A 23,424-nucleotide genomic window follows, 5' to 3' on the forward strand; every position below is an offset into this window, starting at 1 on the left:
GGGCATTAATGTATGCAACATGCCTTAATAGTACCACCTACCCCTTACATAACTCCTTATATCAATTTTTCTCAAGGCACTTTACAACAGAGAAGCAGTTGCCATTCTACACATGGAAAATATCTGGTGCAGAGGGAGAGTGGCATTTCTAAGGACAGTCATCAGATATGTAGCAAAGTCAAGACTTGGCACAGTTTTCAATTCACACTATTACATTACTTTCCACTGTCTGTCCTAATTAAAAACCAAAACCACAATACTGGTTTTTTGTGCAATCTCTGTGCTGTATTACTTGTTACTATGGTTATACACAGCAGAGACAAGCATGTATATTTGATCTTCTTTGTGATGGTGTAGAGGCTGAATGACTGACATCCAAATAGACTTCTGGACTCTCCTTTAACTTTGTTTACCACATCAGACAACGCCATGTCAGTAAGACCTCTTTCCACAGCAAAGGATCCAAATGGGAAAGAATTACCAGAAACTAATAGATAAATGTGAAAAAACACAAATCCAGCTCTATATTTAGGTCCATATTTGTATCTAGCCCTCAAAGACATATTCAACAAGACTTAAAGGGTATTTTGATTACATGAGAGGGAGAAGATGAAGAGAATGAGCAACGATACTGATACACTGATTTAGCATATACCGAATACAATATATATATTTCTACAACCAAGCAAGATTAATATGTATGAAAAAATACTACAGGAAAAGGACTATTTTCTGCTGCTTTATATAAAAAACTAAATAAAAATAAATAAATAATTTTAAAAGGGTCAGGTGGGGGCATGTAATTAAATATCATGATTTAAGGATATGAGGACTGTGATTTAACAAAGCCTGGTAGAGCCACTTGAAAAAGCCATCTTTTCAAAGCACCATGACGTCAGCAAACCCCCGCTGTGGATGTCGCTATGCTAACAAGTGCTTTTTTGGCAGCCTAGCTTATGCTCTTTAGGGAAAGTAACTACATTAGAAGGAGGGAACAAAAATAGTCTTTTCTTAGTATATGCTGCATCACTCGGAAGAAACAAAGGCCCTAGCAGACATGGCTTACAGTGAAAGGATAGAAAAATGATGCTCAAACATGGAAGACTGATCATCGTTTAGAGTAAAAATAATAAATCAGTATGTTGGTGGGTATTAGCAAGCAATCAATAATCAGACACAACTTAACTGTGGTCTGCAGTGATACAGCATGGAATGAGCAAGATGTTTTGCTAATCCAGAGATGTTGTTTGAGCTCGTATTTTGAGTCATAAGCTTAAATAGTTCCTTACTAACTGAAGTGTTTGTGTTCAATTATTATGATAGGTCTCTCAGTATATTATTAAACTTGAATTCACTATCTAGGTAAAACAAAAATGTTCAGAAAGGTGTAATTACAGTTAAGTCAACAGGACCAAGTATTATCTGCCCTTCCCTGCAGTTATACATGTGAGTTTTTCTGCTGTTACTGCAGATCACTTCAAAAAGAAATGGCTATATTTTTATTTTCTCACCTCAATATCTCATTTCTATATTATGTGGCTTACTGTATGTGGAAAACAGTAATAGTTTATGGAAAACCAGGAAAACAAGCCACAACTTCACATTTTAAATATTCCTTTTTTTTTTTTTTTTTTTTCTCCAAGGAACTAGTATCCTCAGAAAAACAGGTACCCTGACTACCAGATTTAAAGAACTATACTGTAAAACCATACTCTAACTACCATCAGGCTATTTATATTAACAAGCACTAAAGAGTGGCTCAACATCAGCTTGCATAAATATTTAAGGGAGTAATTTCTTAATAACTCTAGCTATTTATTGTATTGTAAGTATCTAGTCTGTTAGAAAGCTGTATTCGGTATCATGTTAGAACCTCCAGAAAAAAAAAGAATTAAAAAACAAAGGCATTGGCTGAATTTGGCTGAAGCAAAATCATTTATGCTTAGAGCTATGTGCATGCCAAAGTTTAGGTTACTTAGAGATGAGGTAATAAAATACTTAATACTTAACAGATTTTTTTTTTTTATTTTTTTTTTTTTCAGAGAAGAACTAGTATTTCTCCTGGGTAAGATCACATCCTGCTACATTGTTCATTTTAAGAACTGGTTTAATAGCCAAAAGATGGATTCTTTAGAAAACAGATGTCTAAAGGATTTTTTACCTTATTATTGCTAACAGACATGAAAGCTTTGAGGCTACACTGGTCTTGAAATGTATTTTCTCTCAAGTAATTATTTCAAGACTACTGACAAACTTTTCAAAGAGGTCACATTTACTTCTGGTTTGTTCCAAGGTTTCTTGCCTGAATTAAACCAACAAGATGGTGTTACTTAAGTCACTTTTTGTTGCTTTTCTGACAGTGCTTTGGCTGTTGGCAAGCCTGTTCTGCCTGTGATATCCAGGAAGGGAACTACTGATTTTGATGCTAAGGGCTTTCCTACTTCTTTAATGTGCTACTACACCCATTAACCAAGGAGTAAGACTGGCACGTGAAGCAATGAGAAGGCAGACTGCAGCTGCATGTACAGTTGGATGAAACATGTTAGGTAAGCTCAGCTGCATTAGGAATCCCCACCATTTGCCTTTATTCTGCTGAACACCCAAAAGGCAGACATCAGTGCTGGAACAGGCACTACAGCTTAAAGAGTGGGGTACGAATGCACGACCGAGCATTTTGGGAGGCTGGAACGCCCTTCACAGTAGTGGCCTACACTGACTGTCATGTTAGAAGAGCCATGGCACTGCAACCTAGAAGGATGACTAGCCTGCAAAGCTGCACTGGGTACCAGTGTGAGCTCACTATGTGTCTTCACAGGCTCTGAGGCAGTAAGCATGACTGTACAGTTGTATCCATGAACTGCACAAAACAGTGGTTATTTACATTAACATTTTAAATTGCTTCTTATGTTAAAACAAATGTCACAATAATGTAACATCTGTCTATATAATTTACTAAGTATCTTCTATAGGGCATTGACTTTTAGGGGAGACACTATGAAGACAGGGCCTAGAGCACAAGTCTTATGAGGAACAGCTGACGGAACCAGGGTTGTTTAGCCTGGAGAAGAGAAGGCTCAGGGGAGACCTTATCACTCTCTACAACTACCTGAAAAAAGGATGGAGAGAGAGGAGGTGCTGGTCTATTCTCCCAGGTAACAGTCAATAGGACAAGAGATCTAATGGCCTCAAGCTGAGCCAAGGAAGGTTTAGACTGGATATTGGGAAAAATTTCTTCACAGAGAGGGTGATCAGACATTGGAACAGGCTGCCCATGGAAGTGGTGGTCACCGTCCCTGGAGGTGTTCAAAAACTGTGTAGATGAGGCCTTTTGTGACATGGTTTTGTAGTGGCCTTGTCAGTCCTGGGGTAATGGTTGATGATCTTAAAGGTCTTTTCCAACCTAGTTGATTCTATGAAGATGACACTTACGGACACACTGTCAGACTGAAATACACCTTTTTTCCCCACATTGTTTTCTACTACGAAGATGTCCTCTCATCAAAGCTTCTCAGCACTGCTGTCATTCATTTAGCTCCAGTACAGCAGGAGCGAACAGATCAAGTGACTGCAGCCCTCAGCAATAACTTCTGTGCTGTCAATAACAAGAAGCTTTTAAATTATCAACTGATGAGTTTTCCATTATAGATGCCATGGAGCTGACCCAAGGGACCACATTCAGAGACAAAACAGTTCTTACTGGATAGACAGCAGCAGACAATATTCAGTTTCTGAGAACACAAGACTTCCAGCGATAACTTGCTTTTCATTGACAATACATGAATACATAAAGGATAAGGCTCCAGATCAGGTAGGTGTAAATTTGTCAACAGCTTAATGCTGATGAATAACGACTCCTCACAAGTTGCCCATAGGTACAATTCTTTAATTTAGCTGGAAACTACAGTTGTGAATTTGAGACCTAATGACAAGTTTAGGCCTAAGACCACCACCATCTGAGCTGCTTTTTCTACTCAGTCAGGAGTGCAGGGGAAGTCAAACATGCCTGCACATAGTATTTGTCATTGCCTTTCTTTTGATGCCACTGGCTAAAGGAAGCAGTCATTTTTCTGCTTCCAGCCCCTTACACTCAAGGCATCCCTATTCAGAACAGAACTTAGATTACTTTTGCCACTTCAAAATTTTATCCAACATTGTTATGTTAGTAAGGTGTCTTCAATGTAAGGAGAAATTACTTCAGCCAATTTACACTCTATTTTTAAAGGTACACCCTTTCATTTAAATAAAACAAACTAAATATGAGAAAGAAATTCATTGTGCCACTGTTTTGTCAATCCACACTACCTTTTCACAGGCTCTGTCTGCACAAGTGCAGCATCTGTCATGGCTTTCATCCACAACTCCATTTCCTTCCCTGTATCTGTGCAGAAATAATATGTCCTCATGTTTGGATGAGCTGCCTGATTGGAAATGACATCGTCATTGCAATAAAAATGTAAGATTCTGTAAAAGAAAAGAAGCAAATAATGTTACTGTATAATCACTCTCATATTTTCTATAGTAAAAATTCTGCCAATCATATCACCAGAAGAAATACTGGAAGGAATACTTCGATGTTTCTATGTCACTGCATTCATTTTTTTTAAATAATTGCCTATAATTTTTAATCATAGCTCCTTCTTCATTAATACACTGAATAAAAAGCCCTTAAATTTCTTCAATCTATTAAAAACTACCTTGACTATCCATTAATGCAAATTAATATGATTATTATAAGTAAGATTTTGGCATAGCTTTTTTGATGGTTTTTTATCATTTGAATGATACAGTAAGTTTTAATTTGTACTTACCATAGTAAATAAACGATGCATCGCTTAGGAGGCTAAAAGAAGAGCCAAAAGGAGCTCATAAAACAACAAAAAACAGGAAAAAAGAAGTAACGAGAAAATATTTAGTAGAGTGATTTATATAATGATTAAAAAGATTAGCTGTGAAACACTCCTAAATGATTCATGAAATGTTATGATTTACGAGATAATAAAACTTTACTTTTATTTATATGTAAAGATACTTTGTATCTAAATAATTAAAGAACGTTCATTAGCGGAATCAGTCCAGCTGCAGAGGCAGTCTACTATTCTAAAGCACCACACAGTATTTAAGACCCATGAACTAAAAATAAAAGACTACTAAGTGACATTCACTCATTTTCTTATACGAGTAATTATATCTATATTTGCATCAGGCTAAATATTTGAATCCTCTGCTAGCATATCACGCAAAAATAATTCTCAAAAGCTGCTTGTCAACCCTATATTATTTAGTTTTAAATATTATGTAAAATAATAATATTATTTTGCGTAAATAACTCAGTAAAATGAGTACTGACATAAAATTAAACTGAAAAATTGGTTCGGTTACCTTAAAGGCGTATTTGCGGTTAATATGGTCCTCAGCAGAAAGCGCAGATATCTGAAAACTAGGTAGAAGTATGCTACCTAGTATTCCTTCTTCTTTCTCATCTGTGAATGTATAGTCCTTGATTAGAGAAACACCTGTACTTAGACACTCCAGTGGAATTCTGTATTTAACACCACAAGACCACTAATAAGAAGATGACCTCAGTAAAAAATTAGAAAGCCAGACTGTTTTGTTTCATAGGTGTCTGTATGCAGTCTCAGAGGTGTGCAGACCACAAGAGCAATAAATTGTGCAGCCCCTCTTTGCCAACACATGCCACAGAACGTGTATGATGCAAAGTGTGCACCCCAAAACCCTGCTAAGCCCTGTGAAATCTGGGCCATCAGAATACGGCCACCTTCAACTTTTCTCCAAGATGGACATACATAAAAACCCCTCCTGAGTGTGGCAGTTCTGTAGAAGTTTAAACATGTGCGCTGCTTTACAGAATTTGCCTTATGGAAATCACTATGAAAACATTATGCCTAAGGTTTTTCTGGGGATCAGTGCTTACCTGCATATGACTTCAAACCTGAAAAGCAGATGGAAGTAAGTCTCTAATTCAGTGACAAGAACAATACCCGCTATCCACTGCCTGCTCAGTAAAAACTGCAGATACCTATGGCAGCAGAAGTACTTTAAAATAATGCTTATGACTTTTGGCCTTTGAGAAAATTTGCACATTCTTCTTCTGATATGGGCAATATTAAGTTACAAGTTTTTGTAATTCCGGTGAAGATTTTAGACTCAATTACATTCTATGTGTAAGAATGCTTATGTTTCAGATAATTTCTAAAAAACAAACTCTCCCACAAAACAAACACACTTTTCCAGAACCTTGTTCTACGTAACATTTTAGAACAGCACATTATAATAATAAATTGACATTTTAATTGGAAGCCACAACCACCCCTGAGATCCAATCATACTTTAATAAAGGAATAATTTGATTCAATTTACCAAGTCAATCTAAATGGTATTTCAGATACAGAACTTCTATTTATAATCAGTATCTTAGGAGACTGCCCCCCTTCACACTTCTCTTATCTGAAGACATTGCCCAGAACAAACTATGTATCTATGAAATTAAGATGAAAACATAGATATTCCAAAGTTTGAAGCATGGAAAATTAATACTGCCACAACTAAAATACATACAACAGTATAAAAAGACTACCTCTAATATACACAGATTTAAAAATCTTTTCCCAGTTCTCATTTACTCACTAAATTCTGAAAAGACCCAACTTTAAGTTATTCACATGGGGAAAGCTCTGCACAGCCATTTTTGCATTACATGACATGGTATATGTAAAAATTATGCTTTCTGGAATAGCTATTTATGTGGAGAACTGAGCACAGAATTATCCCGATTACAAGGTAGAAAAAGGAGTGGATTTACTTTCACGTACTCAACTGTACTCATTTTTGCCTGAAACCATCCCACCTCCCCTGTCACACACAGAAAAAGTCTGCCCCTCTTCCCTTGCCCGAGAATGCATGGCAAATGTTGGGCTTTACTTTGATTGTATTGCTGGTTTGGGGAAAATCTCCCTTCTTCTGCTAGATTATACTTTGACTTATTACTAAGTCACACCCACTAGTGCCATATAACAGCATTAAGCATTTTTGTTCCACTGAACAGCTGCATGTCTGGAGGACTTTGGTCTTTGTTAGAGACATACTGCTACATTCCATTTCCAGATTTTAAAAATCTGTTCCCAGACTAGCTTTTACCTACACATTACACTGCCCTATACCCATCTTTACTTGTATGCCGTGTATGAATAATACAAGGAGAAAACAGAAGATCTTCTGTCCAGCTCTAAGATCTTCTATTTATTGCAACAATAACCTTCCAATATGAAAGTGGGCAGTCTTTTATCCCTCCATAAAACAGAAAAAGAGTATTCTCTAACCTCTGAAAAAATACAATGAACCAATTTTAATTTCATCGATAAATTAGAATTAAGCTGCTAACACTGTAACAGAACTGTAAATGCTCGTTAAGATTTACTAACCAAAACCAAACCAAATAAATACCAATATAAACCAATAAAAACAAACCCCAAAACCCCAACAACAACATTCGTTCAACCAGAAACACTGTTTGCGACCTGGGAGTAAGTGCATGGCTCCCCACTTCCCAGTTTTTCAATATCTGGGACAGAAGCAACAAAAATATAAACCACGGGGTCTAGAGAGCCAGGGTGTTCTTTTATATTTTACTAGCCATTTCTAATACTTTCAAGACTATCACTATCACATTTAATTACACTTTCTCAGCTTTAACTGGTTCCAAGTGAGCGATAGGTCAAAGCTAAGTCTATCGTGTAAACAATTTAGACTATTCTGCTTGTATTTCAGCTTATTCGGCACATTAACATGTAGAAATTAAAAAGTAAGATTAAAGACCTGTCTGGAGTTGGCTTTGCTTATTGCTTTTTTGAGATCTTCATGTGCAGTGCTTTAAGTAAATTTAATGTGTTCTTAAGGCAGCTACAAAGCAGCGCTTTCTTTAGAATCTTTGGGAAAAAGAGCCTGAAGACTCGTTTCATTTAAGAAAGCCCTGTAAGAAAGGACAAAGTATATAATGACCACTTAATGCAGTGTAACTATCACAGTCAGTGCCTCCATGACTGAAATTATATCCTAATTTTGACTCAGCAGTGGTTTATCCAACTACATATACTTCTTGGGGTAAAGAAACAAAGCCTAATCATTATATTTCAGTAATTCAGAATTTGTTAACTGAAACATGTTTCGTGACCTGATTTGTCTTGATTAGATTTGAATCATGCTGAACTTTAATGGAATAGCATTCTAAATTCATCAGTCACTGCTTTCTGCATCACCAACATCAACGCCATTTCTACAAATTCTGAAGTCTGATCTTAACCTTAAACCCTTTCTTACCCTTACTCTCTAAACCTGCAGCTACACCTGCAGATGGCCTTAACTGTTTATTTTCCTCTGTTTTGTCATGCGCTACCATCCTCTTCATTATTAGTCTCCTTTAAACTGTTACAGTTGTACACCTTATTTCAGAATTGGGTATGTTTCCAGATGCACAAATCCCATTTGTTTATCCCCTCAGAAGCACTGCAGTTTTCTAACATACAGATCTCCAGACTAGAATTATAAGCAGCTAATTTTTCCCTTGTAAAATCAGTCTGATGTAGCTACATAAGGGTACTAACGGATTCCTTTGTTCCAAGTGCAGCAGAGTTCTACACTTACGGAATTTCACAACATTTCACTTTATAAGCATTCATGAACACTGATTATATTCTCAACAGGCATATCCACCCTCTTTATCGTTCCAAAGGCAGAGTTTCAGCTCCCCTGCACTATCCCTTTCCTATCTCCATTTTAGTTACTTAATTTGTATGAAAAATCAGATTTAACCCAGCATATCTAGTTCTTAGCAACAGAAGCAGCAAGAAAGCTACAATCCAGAATCTGATAAAAGAGGTGGCTGTGAATGCGTTTGCCTTTTGAGCATACCTGATAGGCAGGAAGCAATTATGTGAAGCTGGCAATTAAGAAAGAAGGAGGAGGGGAAAAAGAAAAGATAAAAGTAGTAAGCCTGGCTATTGACAGCTATACAACTACTTTAATCCATTAAGTTAAGTAGCAGCATCTTCTTATATTTGAGTGGAATCTTCTTCCAGTAAAATTAGCAAACAAAGCTCCCCTAAGTGGAACTTACCTCTGTAATAGAAGAGACACAGATCTGAGAGCACAAACCACCGTTTCTTCCACAACTTCATTCCAGTACTATCCTGTATTAATCAAAGTGATCATGTAAGAACTTTCAGAATGTTAAGAGTAACAGTTCATAATTTAAATGAGGTACTACATAGTTATGGTAGTGTGCTAGTAGTTAATTTTCTTGGCTATGATACTTAAAATATATTTGACTTCTCATCACAGACTTGACACTGCAAAGATCATAACCCAGGAATCCTGAAGTTAACATGATTCAAGAATAAATAAGAAGCCATTATTTACACAAAAAGTATCCTTTCTTTTAAAAAGTAAAAAGGCAAGTAATATTAGGGGTACTTCCTCCTTTGTTTAGTGAAGAAACTCTCTGCTGAGTTTCATCTTCTACTACCACTCATATATCTACAGCAAATTTCTTTCCCAAAGAAAGTTTATTCCTAAAGCAATTTCATTTTCTTTTATGCTTATAACCAATTTACACAGTACACCCCAGAATGAAAGACTGCCACGACTACTGCAGTGTAAATAAGCCAGAGCATTGCAGCGTGCACATCCTAGTAGAATCAGCTTTAATAAATATGTTAATCTGTTCCGAGAAAAAAAGTACGTGTGAATTATCAATACTCTTGTAGTAAACAGGTTTTGAGATAACCAAGAAAAGGGATTCTATAATGAAAAACTGTGGGGTGGGTTTGGGAGCTGTTTTGCTTGGTTTTTTCTTTTTCTTTCTGCTTTTTTTTTTTTTTGTTTGAGGAAAAAGTGTAATTTTTACCTTCATATTTCTGCTCTTTCTGGGGTGGGGGGAATCAGCTGAAGGTGGAAGAGAGGGTAAAGCAAGCATTTGCTAGGAAATATTATTCAGAAAAAGTTCAAAAACTTTACAAACATTTTCATAAACAGAATAATCGTACACTTCATAGCACCTTCCTTCTGAGGACCTCAAAGTGGTTTAAACAAACACTAATGAAGTCTGGAAGTGCTGCCCATAGCAGTCAGCTCTTATTTCACAGCTGGAAAGGCAGACACAAGGAGGGGAGACCGCCCTCCTCACATCACTGACAAGGTCACTGACTCAGCAGCAGATTAGGATGAAAAACTCCTGGCCCAAAGTACAACTGTTGAAATGTGAAAATACTCAAACTTGTTCAGTATAAAGGGTTATCACAAACCCTCAAACAGACTTTCTGAAGGGGCTCTTACTCAGTGTCACATTTATCCCATCACTCCCAACACTGGGTTTCTACATGTCCACATAAAATTCTGGCAGAAGTGAGATATGCTAGGAACGATCTTGCAGCCTTCTTCAGACATTGCAGAGGCATACACGAACCGATTGTGCGGTTCTTGTATTTTAAATTCTTTCCTACTTTAAAGTACATACTTTCTGTATCAGTGGGTTTACTATTAATTATTTCCACTTGATTGCGATTATGTCATAATATGGTAAGAGTATGCTCACAGTAAATATCTTTCAAACAAAAAGAAGAGGCGACTCTGGACTTGCAAATTAGCAGAAAAATGACAGAAGAATAGCCTTAGATACAATAAGCCAGCACACCCTGAGTCAAACAAAACTTGCTGATCTCTGTGATTACATAAACATATTAAGAAAGTTACTAGCAAAGAGAAACCTGCACAAGCTTTCACTCTGTGAACATAGTTATCTAGTGGGACAACTCTTGATTAAATTGCCTCTCAACATGGCAAACAACATCGAAACATATAACACCTTTCCTTATAAAAAAACAATCCAATACCAGAGTATTTAAATCATTTTACAGACAAACCCTGTCCAACAGTATGCATTTGGACAGTGAGGTGGACTGAAAACTGGTTGAGCTACCAGGCCCAGAATGTGGTGATCAGTGGCACCAGTGGCAGCTAGTTGCTAGTGGTTTACCCCAGCGGTTGATACTGTAGCCAAGATTATTTAGTATCTTCATTAATAAGCTGCTCACTGGGACAGAGTGCACTCTGAGCAAGTTTGCAGTTAATATGAACTAGGAGGAGTGGCTAATACACCAGATGGTTGTGCTGTCACTCTGAGGGACCTTGACAGGCTGGGAAACTGGGCAGAGAAGAACCTCTGCTTCAACAGTGCTGTCAACAGACGAAGGGAGGACATCCTTCCTCTCTATTCAGCACTACTTAGGTCTATCTGGAGTGCTAGGTTCAATGCTGGACTCACTAGCACAAGAGAAATGCTAACATACTGGAGTGAATCCAGCAAAGGGCCACAAAGATGATTAAGGGATTGGAGCACGTTTCATACAAAGAGAGGCTCAGAGAGCTGGGAATATTCAGGCTGGACAACGGGCAGCTCATGGGGCTTCTTATCAATGTGGATAAACACCTGATGGAAGAGTAAATAAGATGGAGTCAAACTCTTCTCAGTGGTATTTAGTGACAGGACAAGAGGCAATGGGCAAAAATTAAGAAATGTGAAATTCCACCTGAGCAGAGGTAAAAATTTTATTGTGAGAGTAATCAAACACTGGCACAGGTTGTCCAGAGAGGCTGTGGTGCAGATTCCATACATGAGAATATTCAAACCCTGGCTGGAGGCAGCCCTGCACAACCTGCTCTAGCTGAGCCTGCTTGAGCAGGGAAGGTTGGGCTAGATGATCGTAAATGTGTGATTCTAACATCTTGAAATATAGCTACTCTTTCTTCGTTAGTAAAATAATACAAATGTACAAATGGTAATATGAACACAAAGTACAATCTGTACTACTTTGTATGATGAATAACCATGTTTTGACATGAAACAAAAGACACGAACCAGACAGTCTTTAGAGGATTCCAAGTTACTCAGGTACTAAAAATCTTTTCAGACACATAAAACTCACTTTAAAGGACCTCAGAATGAAAAGCTAGAATATAATGAATCCAACTTATTGAGAAGTGGTAAGCAAAGACAACATAACGTAGACATTCATGTGCGCAGCCATTTGTGCTGTAATTCAGACTTCATATTTCAATCAAGTTGTTTCAATTAATTAATTAATTTCATTTAATTAAAACATTCATAAAACATTACTTAAGGAAGAAGTTCTTTACTGAGAGGGTGATGAGGCACTGGAACCTCTCAAGGCCCAGTGAAGTGGTAAATGCCCCATCCCTGGCAGTGTTCAACGCCAGGCTGGACAGAGCCTTGGATGACATGGTCTAGTGTGAGGCGTTCCATGGCAGGGGGTTGAAACTAAATTATCTTAAGATCCCTTCCAACCCTAACCATTGAGTATCTAAACATGGAAAAATCTTCTACTAACCAGGCACTACTAGATCATTCTATTTGATAGTATTTTTTAAAAAGTGATTTATCAACAGCAGAAAGCCAGTTAGGTCATACCAGTCCATCAGAGTAGGCACAGTAAATGGCACTGCAGATTCAAAATTACACATACACATTTGCCTCAGCTGAGTTTAAATTACAAGTTCTTACAGAGTTCTTGCTGGATTTATAAAGTACATTCCCAATGTGGCCTAATCAGTTTTGTTGTTCAATTTTCTGATCAAACTACTCTACTCTGATCTCCTGCAGAGCAAGAAAGGGCAGTTTAGTATTGCAGAATAGCAAATCTAGAGCAGGCTAGGTACACTATCATTAGATACTTAAAAGCACATACTTCAGGTGAGTTTACATGCAATAGGAAAACCTAAAGTAATATCTGGTTTTAAGATTATTATCTTTGAGTTAACAAAACAGCCATTCCTCTCTCTTTTCAAATGAGAAAAAAAAATTGCTTGATTTCCCATTTGTTACTGAGAATGTCTACTCTAAAATAAAATTAACAGATACAAGCTAACAAAAGAAACTTTGAAATTTAAAAAACAATAAAAAATCTGGACCATACATCCTTGTCCCATCATCTCAGCATGTCTGAAATTAATTATTTACTACCAATGTCTACACAGATTTTTCAAGCCCTTTCTGTACTTTAGAGAGAAATATGTATATATATTTACGTTCTGCACTTGTCTGATGCCCTTACTGATTTGTATAAGAATGTTATCCAGTAAGGAGCTAATTAAAATACCACATATCAGTTTCTCACGATTTATAGCTTCACTCCGGTATTGCTATCATTTACCAGAAAAAATAAAGGGGGGGGGGGGGGTAGTGAGAGGGAGATGAAGAAGGGAAGAATACCTGTTTGTAGAGCCAGCCACGTCTGACAACTGGTGCATTAGGATTTCTCTTTATTGAGTTTGATCGCTTTCCAAAATTATGAACCTTCTTTGAAGATCGTGATGTCTAAATTGAATTGAACAGGTTAAAGAAAACATTACATCAATATCTGTTGAAAAATCACAGCACATTTTCTTTTAAGTTTTTTCTTATACATGGTCCTCTGGGAGACTGCAGAATACAAACTGTATTCCATTTTTAGATAAATAATTGTTATGATGGTTCTGCTGGATTCAGCATTTCTTTCTTTTTCCTATGCAGAAAATTTAAAGACAAATCCCAAGACAAGTACTTGAAGATTTTCTTCACAAGAAAAATGAACCAAATAGATAACTGACCTTCTTATAAAGTAGGAATAAAGCCTACCAAGCTGTAGAAAGAGAAGCAAAACTAACATAACTATTATTAATTGTGAAAAACTGTATCACTTGGGAAAGAAAATTTTACTCTTTGCTGCTTCCAACACCACCCTACCTAATACATGAAAACTTGCTCAGATTTCAACAAGATACAACTCCCTTTTTCCTAACAAATACTGTATTTTTTCTAGTTACTTCTTCCCTCTCAAAAGCCCTTTGTTCTGTGATCTCTTGACTGGTTTGTATATTATTTTACCTGCTTGCACTAAGGGCTGCTTTGAATCTTTTGCCCTGAAACTCATATTTGCTGCTGCTTATACCTTTAGCAAACTTACAGCTATGCAATAAACACACGTAATTCAGAGAAGTAGGATAAATAACCCAGTTTAGATTTTATCATCCTTCTACTTGAGTAACCAAAAGAAATAGGAAAAGGCATAAAGAAACATGCAGCACTTTTGTCAATTCACACTCCATTCTTTTCAGCCTACATTTATGAAGTTTGTTCTGCAATGAACTGAGCTCAACTTGTGTTTACTTGTGTTTTAAATCCTTTAAGAATTGGTGCCTCAGAGACCATGCGATGTGATACAGCAAAGTATCCCACTCTGCAAAAGCAAAGTTCAAATAATTTTTTTAAGCTGTGTTCATGGCTCTGCTCCAAATTTACCATTTGATTTGAGACAACATAATCCTGTGCTTCAGCTTCGTCATCTCTACTACTGAGACTAATCATAAGGTTATGCAAAGTTCCTAAAGGAGGAAGGCTAAACAAACATTCGTTTTTTGCTGCAAATTAGGGTATGGGCTTTCTCTATGGGAATCCTCTCAACACATCACAGAACTGAGTTGGGTTTTATACATACTTCAGAGACAATTCCACAGTAAGTTAACAATCATAAACTGAAAACTGTAATTTTAAATGATGTGCAGCTTTTGTCAACAATGCCATAAACTGAAGAGTACAACACAGCTTAGCCAAAACAAAGTAACTTTACAAGACCTATGTGCATTTGCCTTAAGTCTATACCACAGTGAAACAAGGATGTTTCATATTTCTTTGTTGAAAAAAATTGTGAGGGAATATAAAAAATACAGTGCTTTTAATTTCCCTTGTAGATACAGAAATTTGACTCAGCTCTGGAAAGCGAGACAGAGCACACAACTGAAATCTAATTAAAAATAAAAGTAAAAATCTTCCACATTCCATCTGAAAAATTCTACCAGTACAAAATGGAAAAAGGTTCATAAGAAGCCAGGAGAATTGAGTCATCCAGCTGTATGAAAGGAATATACAGAGAACCTTTAACAATCCACACCACATTATAATGTCAACTACATCTATCTCAGTTAACCCGTATGGCTACTATATTGGCATATCACACAAAAGCTGTGCCAAGATTTTGATCAGAAATAATTTACAACATTCAAACCCATTCTAATATTAGGAAGTAAAAGCTCAAAACCTCTCAAGGATGTTCCAGACGTTCTGTACTTGTAAAATGGCTAATGCATTAAGGACGCTTCTGAAACCACAACCAACCATAAGTACTATTACTGTCAAGTCTACTAACAAAATTCAGGTAATTTAGCTAAGTAGGTCTGATAATAAACCATATTGAGTCAATTTCACTGAGGTCACAGCAAAGTTTTAATGGATTACATCTTACCATTTGTGAATACAAGCTTCCTTTAATTAAACACAGCATCACAAGTGCTTTCTAATTTTACTTAATACAAAAACCACTTTAGATGACTCATGATTATTTTACCACACACCGCATAAATAGAGTAACTGTTCCCAACAAATTCTAGGCCTTGAGATAATGAGTATTTTAGGATACTGAAATATCAGAGTTGTATACATGAAGTAATTATGAGTTCTTAAACTTTCTAAATCACATCCTCCTCTTGTTATGTTTCGGGTCCTTGGCCATCCCATGTTTTCTCACACACATCTAATACATCACAGGAAGGAAACAGGAAGAAGGCTAAAACATAAGAAATGAAGGGTTCAACTACTTTTTACCCCATAGCTCTAAACATGTAGGCCATATTGCACAGCTTCAGCTTCTGGAAAAGGCAAAGAGAAAAAAAGGATAGTGAACGAAGGGTCCAACTTCTAACCACTTGCTGGAAGGTACAGAAGATAACAGAGCTGGCAAACTCTCAGTCACATCTGAGATCATCCGACCTGTTCTGAGAAATAGTCCTGGCAGCTGTGAAGCCTCCAAAACTAGACCTTATGGGAGGGACCCTGTACAGTTCCAGTGCTGAGAAAGAAGTCTGAAACTTTCAGTGACATTCACTCTTTCCCAAACCTGAAGGAAACAAACACCAGCAGGGTTCTGAACTCTGGGCAACAAACCAGTCAGTACCTGGGGCTGCACAATTCATCACTCTGCAAGCTACTTTTCTCTCTGCTTAGCTGGTAGAGGTCCCAGAATTTACATGGGCTTTCCTCCCCAGACTAGCACAGAAGTAAGTAATCAACACTAAACTTACTGCATACTTGAAAAACATGGCTTGAGAGCATTTCTGATAAGGAAATTTCCTGCATGTGAACTCCAAGAATGGAAATTGAAATCTTTGTTACTTTCAACTTCTGTTTAAAAATATATTTCAAGTCTTCAAGGCTTACATTATCTTCCAAACCACAAACCAACCATGATGCTGCCTTCTGGATTTTGTAGGCAATTTCAGTGCCTACAAGATGGTTGCAATTTTCCATGATCTGAGTGGATTTATGCCTCAGCATTTTAGCCTGGACCAGAAGGTTGCTCTCAAAGCAAACCTTGCAGTCATTCGCTCTTATTGTGCTTTGGTTTGCATAGTAGAGCAAACTGGACTTATATTAGCTAAGACTAAAATGCAAGATGCTGTCCTGGTTTAATGCCAGCTGGTAACTCAGCACCATGCAGCCGTTCTCTCACCTAGGTGACTTAGAAATCTCCAGGACTTTTCCCAAGAATTTTCCTAGGAAGCCAAGACTTCAACTTCTGGTCCAATGACAGCAAATCATGTCACCTGCCCTTCAATTTTACCACAGAGTCACCTTCCATCTCCCTTGTAATTACTTCTTACACACAATTATAATTCTCTCCCTTTTACCTGGAGATCTAGTCAACTGTTTGTGACTAAGCAATTTCTGTAACAATGCTTACCCAGATGTCTGATCAGTCACTCAACATTTTGCAGTTCACACAGAACAGAAAGGTCAGATTCTGTGAACAATGTAAGTGCATGCAAGTCGTAAGAGCTGTGATACGTGATAAAAATTACAGTTTCAGTGATAACTTGTTTCAGACACTTTGGTTTCCAAATTAAACATGAAACAAGCCAAATGCCCTGGAAAAGATACATGCTTTGTTTCGCTTTTTTCAGTGGAATACTAATATATAGTCTATACTGTCTGGTACCTTGTGGTACAACTGAATAATTTTATTTTAATTTGGACATAAATACTTACTCTGCCCAAAGGGCTCATTGGGTGAGCGGCATAATCTGATGTCACATTATAGTTAGTTGCTTCGCATATCATGCTTATTGGTCGCTCCTTCTTTTCTTCAGATGTCATTGCTGCAGCAGTCCTGAAAATAGAATATGTAATAGCACTAAAACACGCTGTGTGTGCAGACTGCTATTAAAAAGCACCCCTAGATGTAGCCTAACACAATCTGTGTCCTACTTTTCCAATTTAAAAGCAATTCACACTTCATTGTAAAGTTACCTGCACTGTGTTTTAGACTTACATCTATTATAAATGAATTTTAAGATGTTTTAAAATAGGATTTCTCTATTAGCATTAGGTGTTGGTGGGAGGGAAAAAGACAGGTATGAGCATGAGACAGAAATGGGAAGAAATGCTCTCCAAAGCCCCCATATGCCTTTGTCCCACTTCAGTGAGAAGATGCACGTTTGTGAAATTTCACATATTGCATTTCTGATGGTTTTCACTATAGCCACCCCATAACATGTTGCAGCAATGGTGGTGAGCAGGACACCCAATACCCAGCCATATGTAAAATATCGAAGTCAGGTATGACTTCTATGCATACCTCCTCATATTACTGTGTATTCTACAAAACTAATGCAAAGATAACAAAACCATGTTGTTACCCAGAGATTCAGAAAGTGTCTCAACTAGCCAAGAAAACAACCAATTGAGGAGACACTATCAGGCAAAACACAATAAAGGCACATGAATGTCCCTATGTGATTCAAAAAATATTCCTTTTTGGAAGTTTATTGGATTATTATATAAAATATATCATTTGCTAACACTAAAAAGTAAGTAAAGTGACAAGTGGCAGTTCACACTGCATGAGCAAGGTGCTCTTCTACCATAAAACTCATTTTGGCTGTGCTTTTTATCTTAAAAATTAGTATTAAATACTTAATAATACTCTGACATAATTTAAAAGTTACTCTGAAATAATTTAAACAAGAAAAACTTTATACATGGTAATCTGACTTGGAAAAGAAATACAGCAATTATCGATCACTGAATCTTACTTCAATATTAATGAGTTTTAAAACACCTATTTTATAGACTGAAACAGATGTTACTTACTGTTCATTCACAACAAAAATACAGTTGTCTTGTGATGGCTGTCCTGTTACTGGATGTTTGCAGGTTACTTTTCGTTCATTATGACTGTGGAAGACAGATAAGAAAAATTGTTAGGCAATATTTTCTAATTCAAGTATGTAAATCCAGGACATCAATTATATCAGCACAGTGAAAACATTCATGAGTATTTCATTAAGGCATATAAGAATGCAGGTGTATACACACACATGCATATATATATATGTAAACTAATAAAAAGGATGATAATAAGTAGTAAAGAATCTTCATCAATACTCTGGAGAGAGATGGAAAACATTGGCACTATGTAGGTAATGGTTTTGAATTAAAAAACTAGAGCAGTAAGAGTGTTGCTAGTTCATGTATGACCACCTATAATTCACTTCAGCTGAGTGTCTATATATTCATAAACAGATTTCAGATAGAGAGAGACAGTATAAACATAAGACAAACAACTGCTTTGTAGGGATAAAATACCACCCACAATATTGACTGATGGGAACAAGAACGATGCATCACAATCACAGTTCTGATGGTGACTTTTTTAATTCAGAACACTACTCCCCTGTAGTGATTTTGGGAGTGCCACTGCAGTACCTGCAAGTGGCAGAGAGCCTACTGCTGGAGGGCTTCCCCCTCATCAGCACAAACCACTCACTTTGCAGTATCCCGATCCCCTGAGCTGCAGGTGTTTCTACATCACAGCAGCTCCCACAATTTGGAAGAAATTGCTCAAATTCAACAACTATCAGCTGCTACCACTCAAGAAGGAAATGTTTGACTTGAGCCCTAGAGGGGAAGAAAGAGAACTCAAGGGAACTGTTTTTACAGCCTACCAGGTATGTCAATCAGCTGACAGCTGTAACGTGCCTGCTGCAGCCTGGGGCTTTTCTACCTGCTGCCTCCAAAGAAGTGGCAGGGTCCCAGCGTCAGTTATGTTCCAAGCTGGTACAACAGCAAGACTATACAACTGTAAGAGGCAAGGGTGACCAGACTGAAGAAACCCCCACTGAACTCTCTGGCCCCAAAATGTGGGAGAGAGAGCAAGAAAGATGCACTGACAGAATTTAAACCTGGTTCAGTGATTAAAAAGTATACAAGCAGAAATCAGACACAGATGTGTTATTTGGATAACACTCACATGCTTCAAAACAAACTCACCTCTTCTGTTTTTAACATTTTCAATAACATTTATAAGCAAAATATATGTAATACAAACCTGTCAATCTTGGAAATCAGCACTGTAAATCACAAAGGAAGTAATTCCATTTGATAGTATTTATTTTTGCAAAGAATCTGTGATGATGATCTTGTTCATGTAAGTTATCTTACACAATACTATGCCTTTCTTATCACAAGTTCAGCCTTGAAAAATATTCTTGAACAGAGAATAAATTGAAAAAGAAAAAAGGTGCTTTAGTTGGAAGACAGCAGAAAAGGTGCAGAACAATAAAGACTTTGAATAACACTTTATCCTTAACACGTACTTCTTTTATTGCCTATGTATTCAACCATCTTAGCTTCCACAACTATGAAGCACAGCTGATCTAGCAAACGTTATGTTCTCTACTTTTCCTGCTTAAACCAACCTAGACTTAACAAGCCCATCTTAACATTCCCCAAGTTTCTGAAAACTCCTTTGGATCATAACACCTTGCAACTAGGGAGCCTTACTAATTAAAAGCTACCTCTAAGCAAAAGCTTAACAAAATATTCATGCTATGTTTATGGTCAATGGATAGTTGGATAAATATGTATAAACCTAAAGCGCAAGGTTAGAAACATAGCCCAATTCTTTGCACTTTCTTTACCAGGATTTTAAAATCATCTTAATACCTAAATGGACAGATGTGTTATCAAGCTTAAGTAATGAGCTAGCAATCGCAGCTATTTTATCTTCACACTAAATTCAGCAGAATTCTAAGTTTAGCTTCTAAAGAAGCTTTCTGCTCCAGAAATGCATGCAATAGAATGAGAAGACAGAAAAGAGATGACCCAAGTTTGTCTACGCCATCCCTAGTTGCCATGGTCCTACAATGCCTTTCAAATGAAAATGGCCCAAACTGAAGAGAATTAAGATTCAAAATATTCCTGAGGAAGCTCCCAGGGGTTTTTTGTGATTCCTCTTTTTCTTCACTTCCCAAAACCTTTCTTTTTGTTCTGACATTTCAGAAACTCTCACATCAAACTAAAAAAAAAAAAAAAAAAAAAAAGGGAAGAAAAAAAAAGATGACAAACAAACCCAAATTAAAATTATGGACATGAGCTGGCATTCCACAAGCTATTCCAAAACGCTGCCATCTTAATCACATAAAACCTTGACAACTGGCTATCAGCTGACATCCAGAAACGTAGAAATAAATGGATCAGGGCTTCTGCCCAAGGACAACCAGTACTCAAGACAGCTACAAAGGTGGCACATTCCATGTTTTATGTGAGTGCACCTAGCTCACACTGACACAGGAAGAGGCCACAGTCAAAGAATGTAAAAGAGAGGTCATATAAAAAACAGGAGGGAAAGCAGGAAGGGGGAAGAAGAGAGAGATGAAAGGAAAGGAAGCACTGACCCAAATCTATTCAAGAATATTTTGTTTCAGGCTTGAGTCATGTACCAAGTCAGTATTCCAAAAATATAAAAACATTTTTGGACAAAATACAGTTTTCCTTACTACTCACACTGGTGTTGAGATGTGTAAAGAAGTAGCCAACATTATATTAAAAAGGCAAAAAAATACTGTAGACATGAAACAACAATTGAGGGACATTTCCTTCTAAAAAGGCAAGGCAAAAGAACAACAACCTTTTCTTCCTCCACCTTAGACACAAGTGAAATCGCCTAAGTGAAATTCAGCTTGTACAACTAAGCGTGACAACTGTAAATATGTCTAGCTGTTATGAACACATATTACATACTTCCATTTGAAAACTTTCATTACTCATCTGAACTACTGCATTTCTGGCATTAATTTAGCTGATATTTTGACAAGACACCTCCAAATACCTAGGTAAGTTGTAGACTACCTTGGTAATTATTGTCATAACCCTCCCACATAACAGTAGGTTAAAGCATTTGTTTTAACCTTGATCTTGCAGACTACTGAGAGTTTCATTAAAATGAAGGTATTTGCCATCTTCAATATGCGATTTAGACAGTTGTTCACTATAATAATACATATCAATAAATCTCAAAGGAAATAAAGAAAACTTTTAAACTGAGAACTCTAATTTCAATTTTATAGTGTGTAATTCAGAGGTTCAGCTCTGCATATTTATGTGTCTGTACTTCTATTATGCAGTAAGGAGTGATTCACATTGACACAGGCAGCTGGAAGCCAGTGTGTTAACTTTTTTGTTATGCAGAGATACAGCCTCCAGGAGGTATATGGAAACAACACTCCTTTTTCTGTCCAATTTTTCATGTCAACATGTTTTGCGAACACAGGGTAACAATACACACAAACACACTGTTGCACATACACTGAAAGATATAACTGACCCTTATTATTTTAGCATCCATACTTAAAGTTATATTAATAGCATGCTAAACACTAGAGTCAAAGATGGAAAAAATCCCTCTGTATTTTACTAGTATTAATGAGCATACTCTCTAGACTCAACATATGGCACAAACTATTCCTTATTAATACTTGCTACTGGGATGTGTTGTGCACCAGAAATCAACACAGATGACTAAGATAAGAGATAAGCATTTCAATGCAAAATAAAGCCCAGTTCTTGCATGTATCAAGGTAATACTCCATTCCTGATCCCAGCAGTGGCCTGGGACAATGACCTGCTATAAAAGGATCAAAACCAACACAAAACAAGCCAACAATAAACAAATAAACCTCCTTACAACAGAAAACCCTAAACAGGCCAAAATAGCTCATGCAGGGATGAGTTACATTTTTGGCTAACTCAGTGCAAGACAAGAAGATACAAATTTCACAGCACCAATTTAACTTGACCTCTTTTCTCCAGAATTTTTAAACTTCTTCCGAAACCTTTCCTCTGAACACTGTGAGCTTTGGCATCATTTAGAAGGTAGCTTAGCTATGGCACATGGACAAGCCCGCAGAACAAAAGGATTTATCTTGTTCAGGACAGAAGTTGACAGTAACCTTGAACCTAACTCATGGTATTTCCCTTCTTATCTACTCTCTTTCTCCTTTCCACCCCTTGAGACACTTTCATCTCTTCAGAAGGCAGTATTGTTTTCTTTTCTAGATATGTTCAAAAAACCTTACTGTGTCGTTTTAATCTACTCACTAAATGTACAGTCAACAGCAATCTTTTTGATGGCCAAATGTGATCCAAAGACTAATAAAAAAAGGCCTCAAACATATCATTCAAGTATATTATTCTATTTGTAAGTAGCAACAGAATGCATTATTCTTGGAGCAGTACTTGCCAATGGAAGTCGTACACAAACAGGATTGTTTGTTTGGTTTTGTTCTATCTTGTGTTTTACAAGATTGCTGACCCAAAAATGCTGTGTAACAATGTTCTGTTCTAACACATACACCACTGCAAAAACAGAAAATTCAAAATCCTGTCCAGTTTTGACATTTTAAAACTACTATCATCTTTAACAGTATAGGGATTTTTTGCATAGGGAATACTCAGTTCGAATGAAAAAAAAAGTTGAGCATTCGAGTCATACAGGAGGACGCACATGATGAAAAATTAAGGGTTAGAGCATCCTTCCTCTGAACAGAACAGTTCACTCAGAACTGGCAAGAAAGATCAAAGTACTAGGGTGGGGACAGCTGGTTTGGGGTCTCTCCATTGTATGATTTGGCCGAATTCCCCGCCCTTTCAAAAAAAATGAGCTGGGCCAGAACTCCCAAAGAAACATCTGGTTTTCCCCCACCAAAATTAAAACTAGATGCCACTTCAAAGCTTCTTTCATGCCCTTTCTTTGTAGACTTTATTTATGTGTTCCTAAATGCTAAGGCCTTCTCATTTGCTCATTCTCAACACCATCAAAGTAAAGGCTGAGTTCTACTTCACTGGAAAAACAGAAACAAAATCATAAACCAGGATACAACTTTCAACAGCCCCTGAATCTCTAATTTAGAAAGACTGTTCCTTTTGTCAAGTGAACACTGAAGGACACATTTCGGAAGAATGGT

At 37.0% G+C, this 23,424-nt stretch overlaps 1 protein-coding gene across 24 annotated transcripts in view; it reads right to left on the bottom strand.

The window, feature by feature from the left end:
- PLEKHA5 (pleckstrin homology domain containing A5) overlaps positions 1–23,424 on the bottom strand; it is a 159,153-nt gene that overhangs the window by 45,632 nt on the left and 90,097 nt on the right. For all 24 annotated transcript variants that reach the window (XR_009727021.1, XR_009727022.1, XM_061363874.1 and 21 more), the window contains exons 4-9: positions 18,272–18,355; positions 17,168–17,288; positions 13,301–13,405; positions 9,131–9,203; positions 5,380–5,480; positions 4,303–4,418 (exon numbers count right to left, since the gene is read on the bottom strand). Coding sequence is in view for 22 of the 24 variants with exons in the window: in XM_061363874.1 (XP_061219858.1) it covers positions 4,303–4,418; positions 5,380–5,480; positions 9,131–9,203; positions 13,301–13,405; positions 17,168–17,288; positions 18,272–18,355 (600 nt within the window). In the remaining 2 variants the exon portion in view is untranslated. The remainder of the gene's footprint in view (positions 1–4,302; positions 4,419–5,379; positions 5,481–9,130; positions 9,204–13,300; positions 13,406–17,167; positions 17,289–18,271; positions 18,356–23,424) is intronic.

The sequence above is a fragment of the Neopsephotus bourkii genome, unplaced genomic scaffold (assembly GCF_033783945.1).
Source record: "Neopsephotus bourkii isolate Nb327-2 ecotype Australia unplaced genomic scaffold, CSIRO-AGI_Nbou_v1 NB_1183, whole genome shotgun sequence".
NCBI lineage: Eukaryota > Metazoa > Chordata > Aves > Psittaciformes > Psittacidae > Neopsephotus > Neopsephotus bourkii.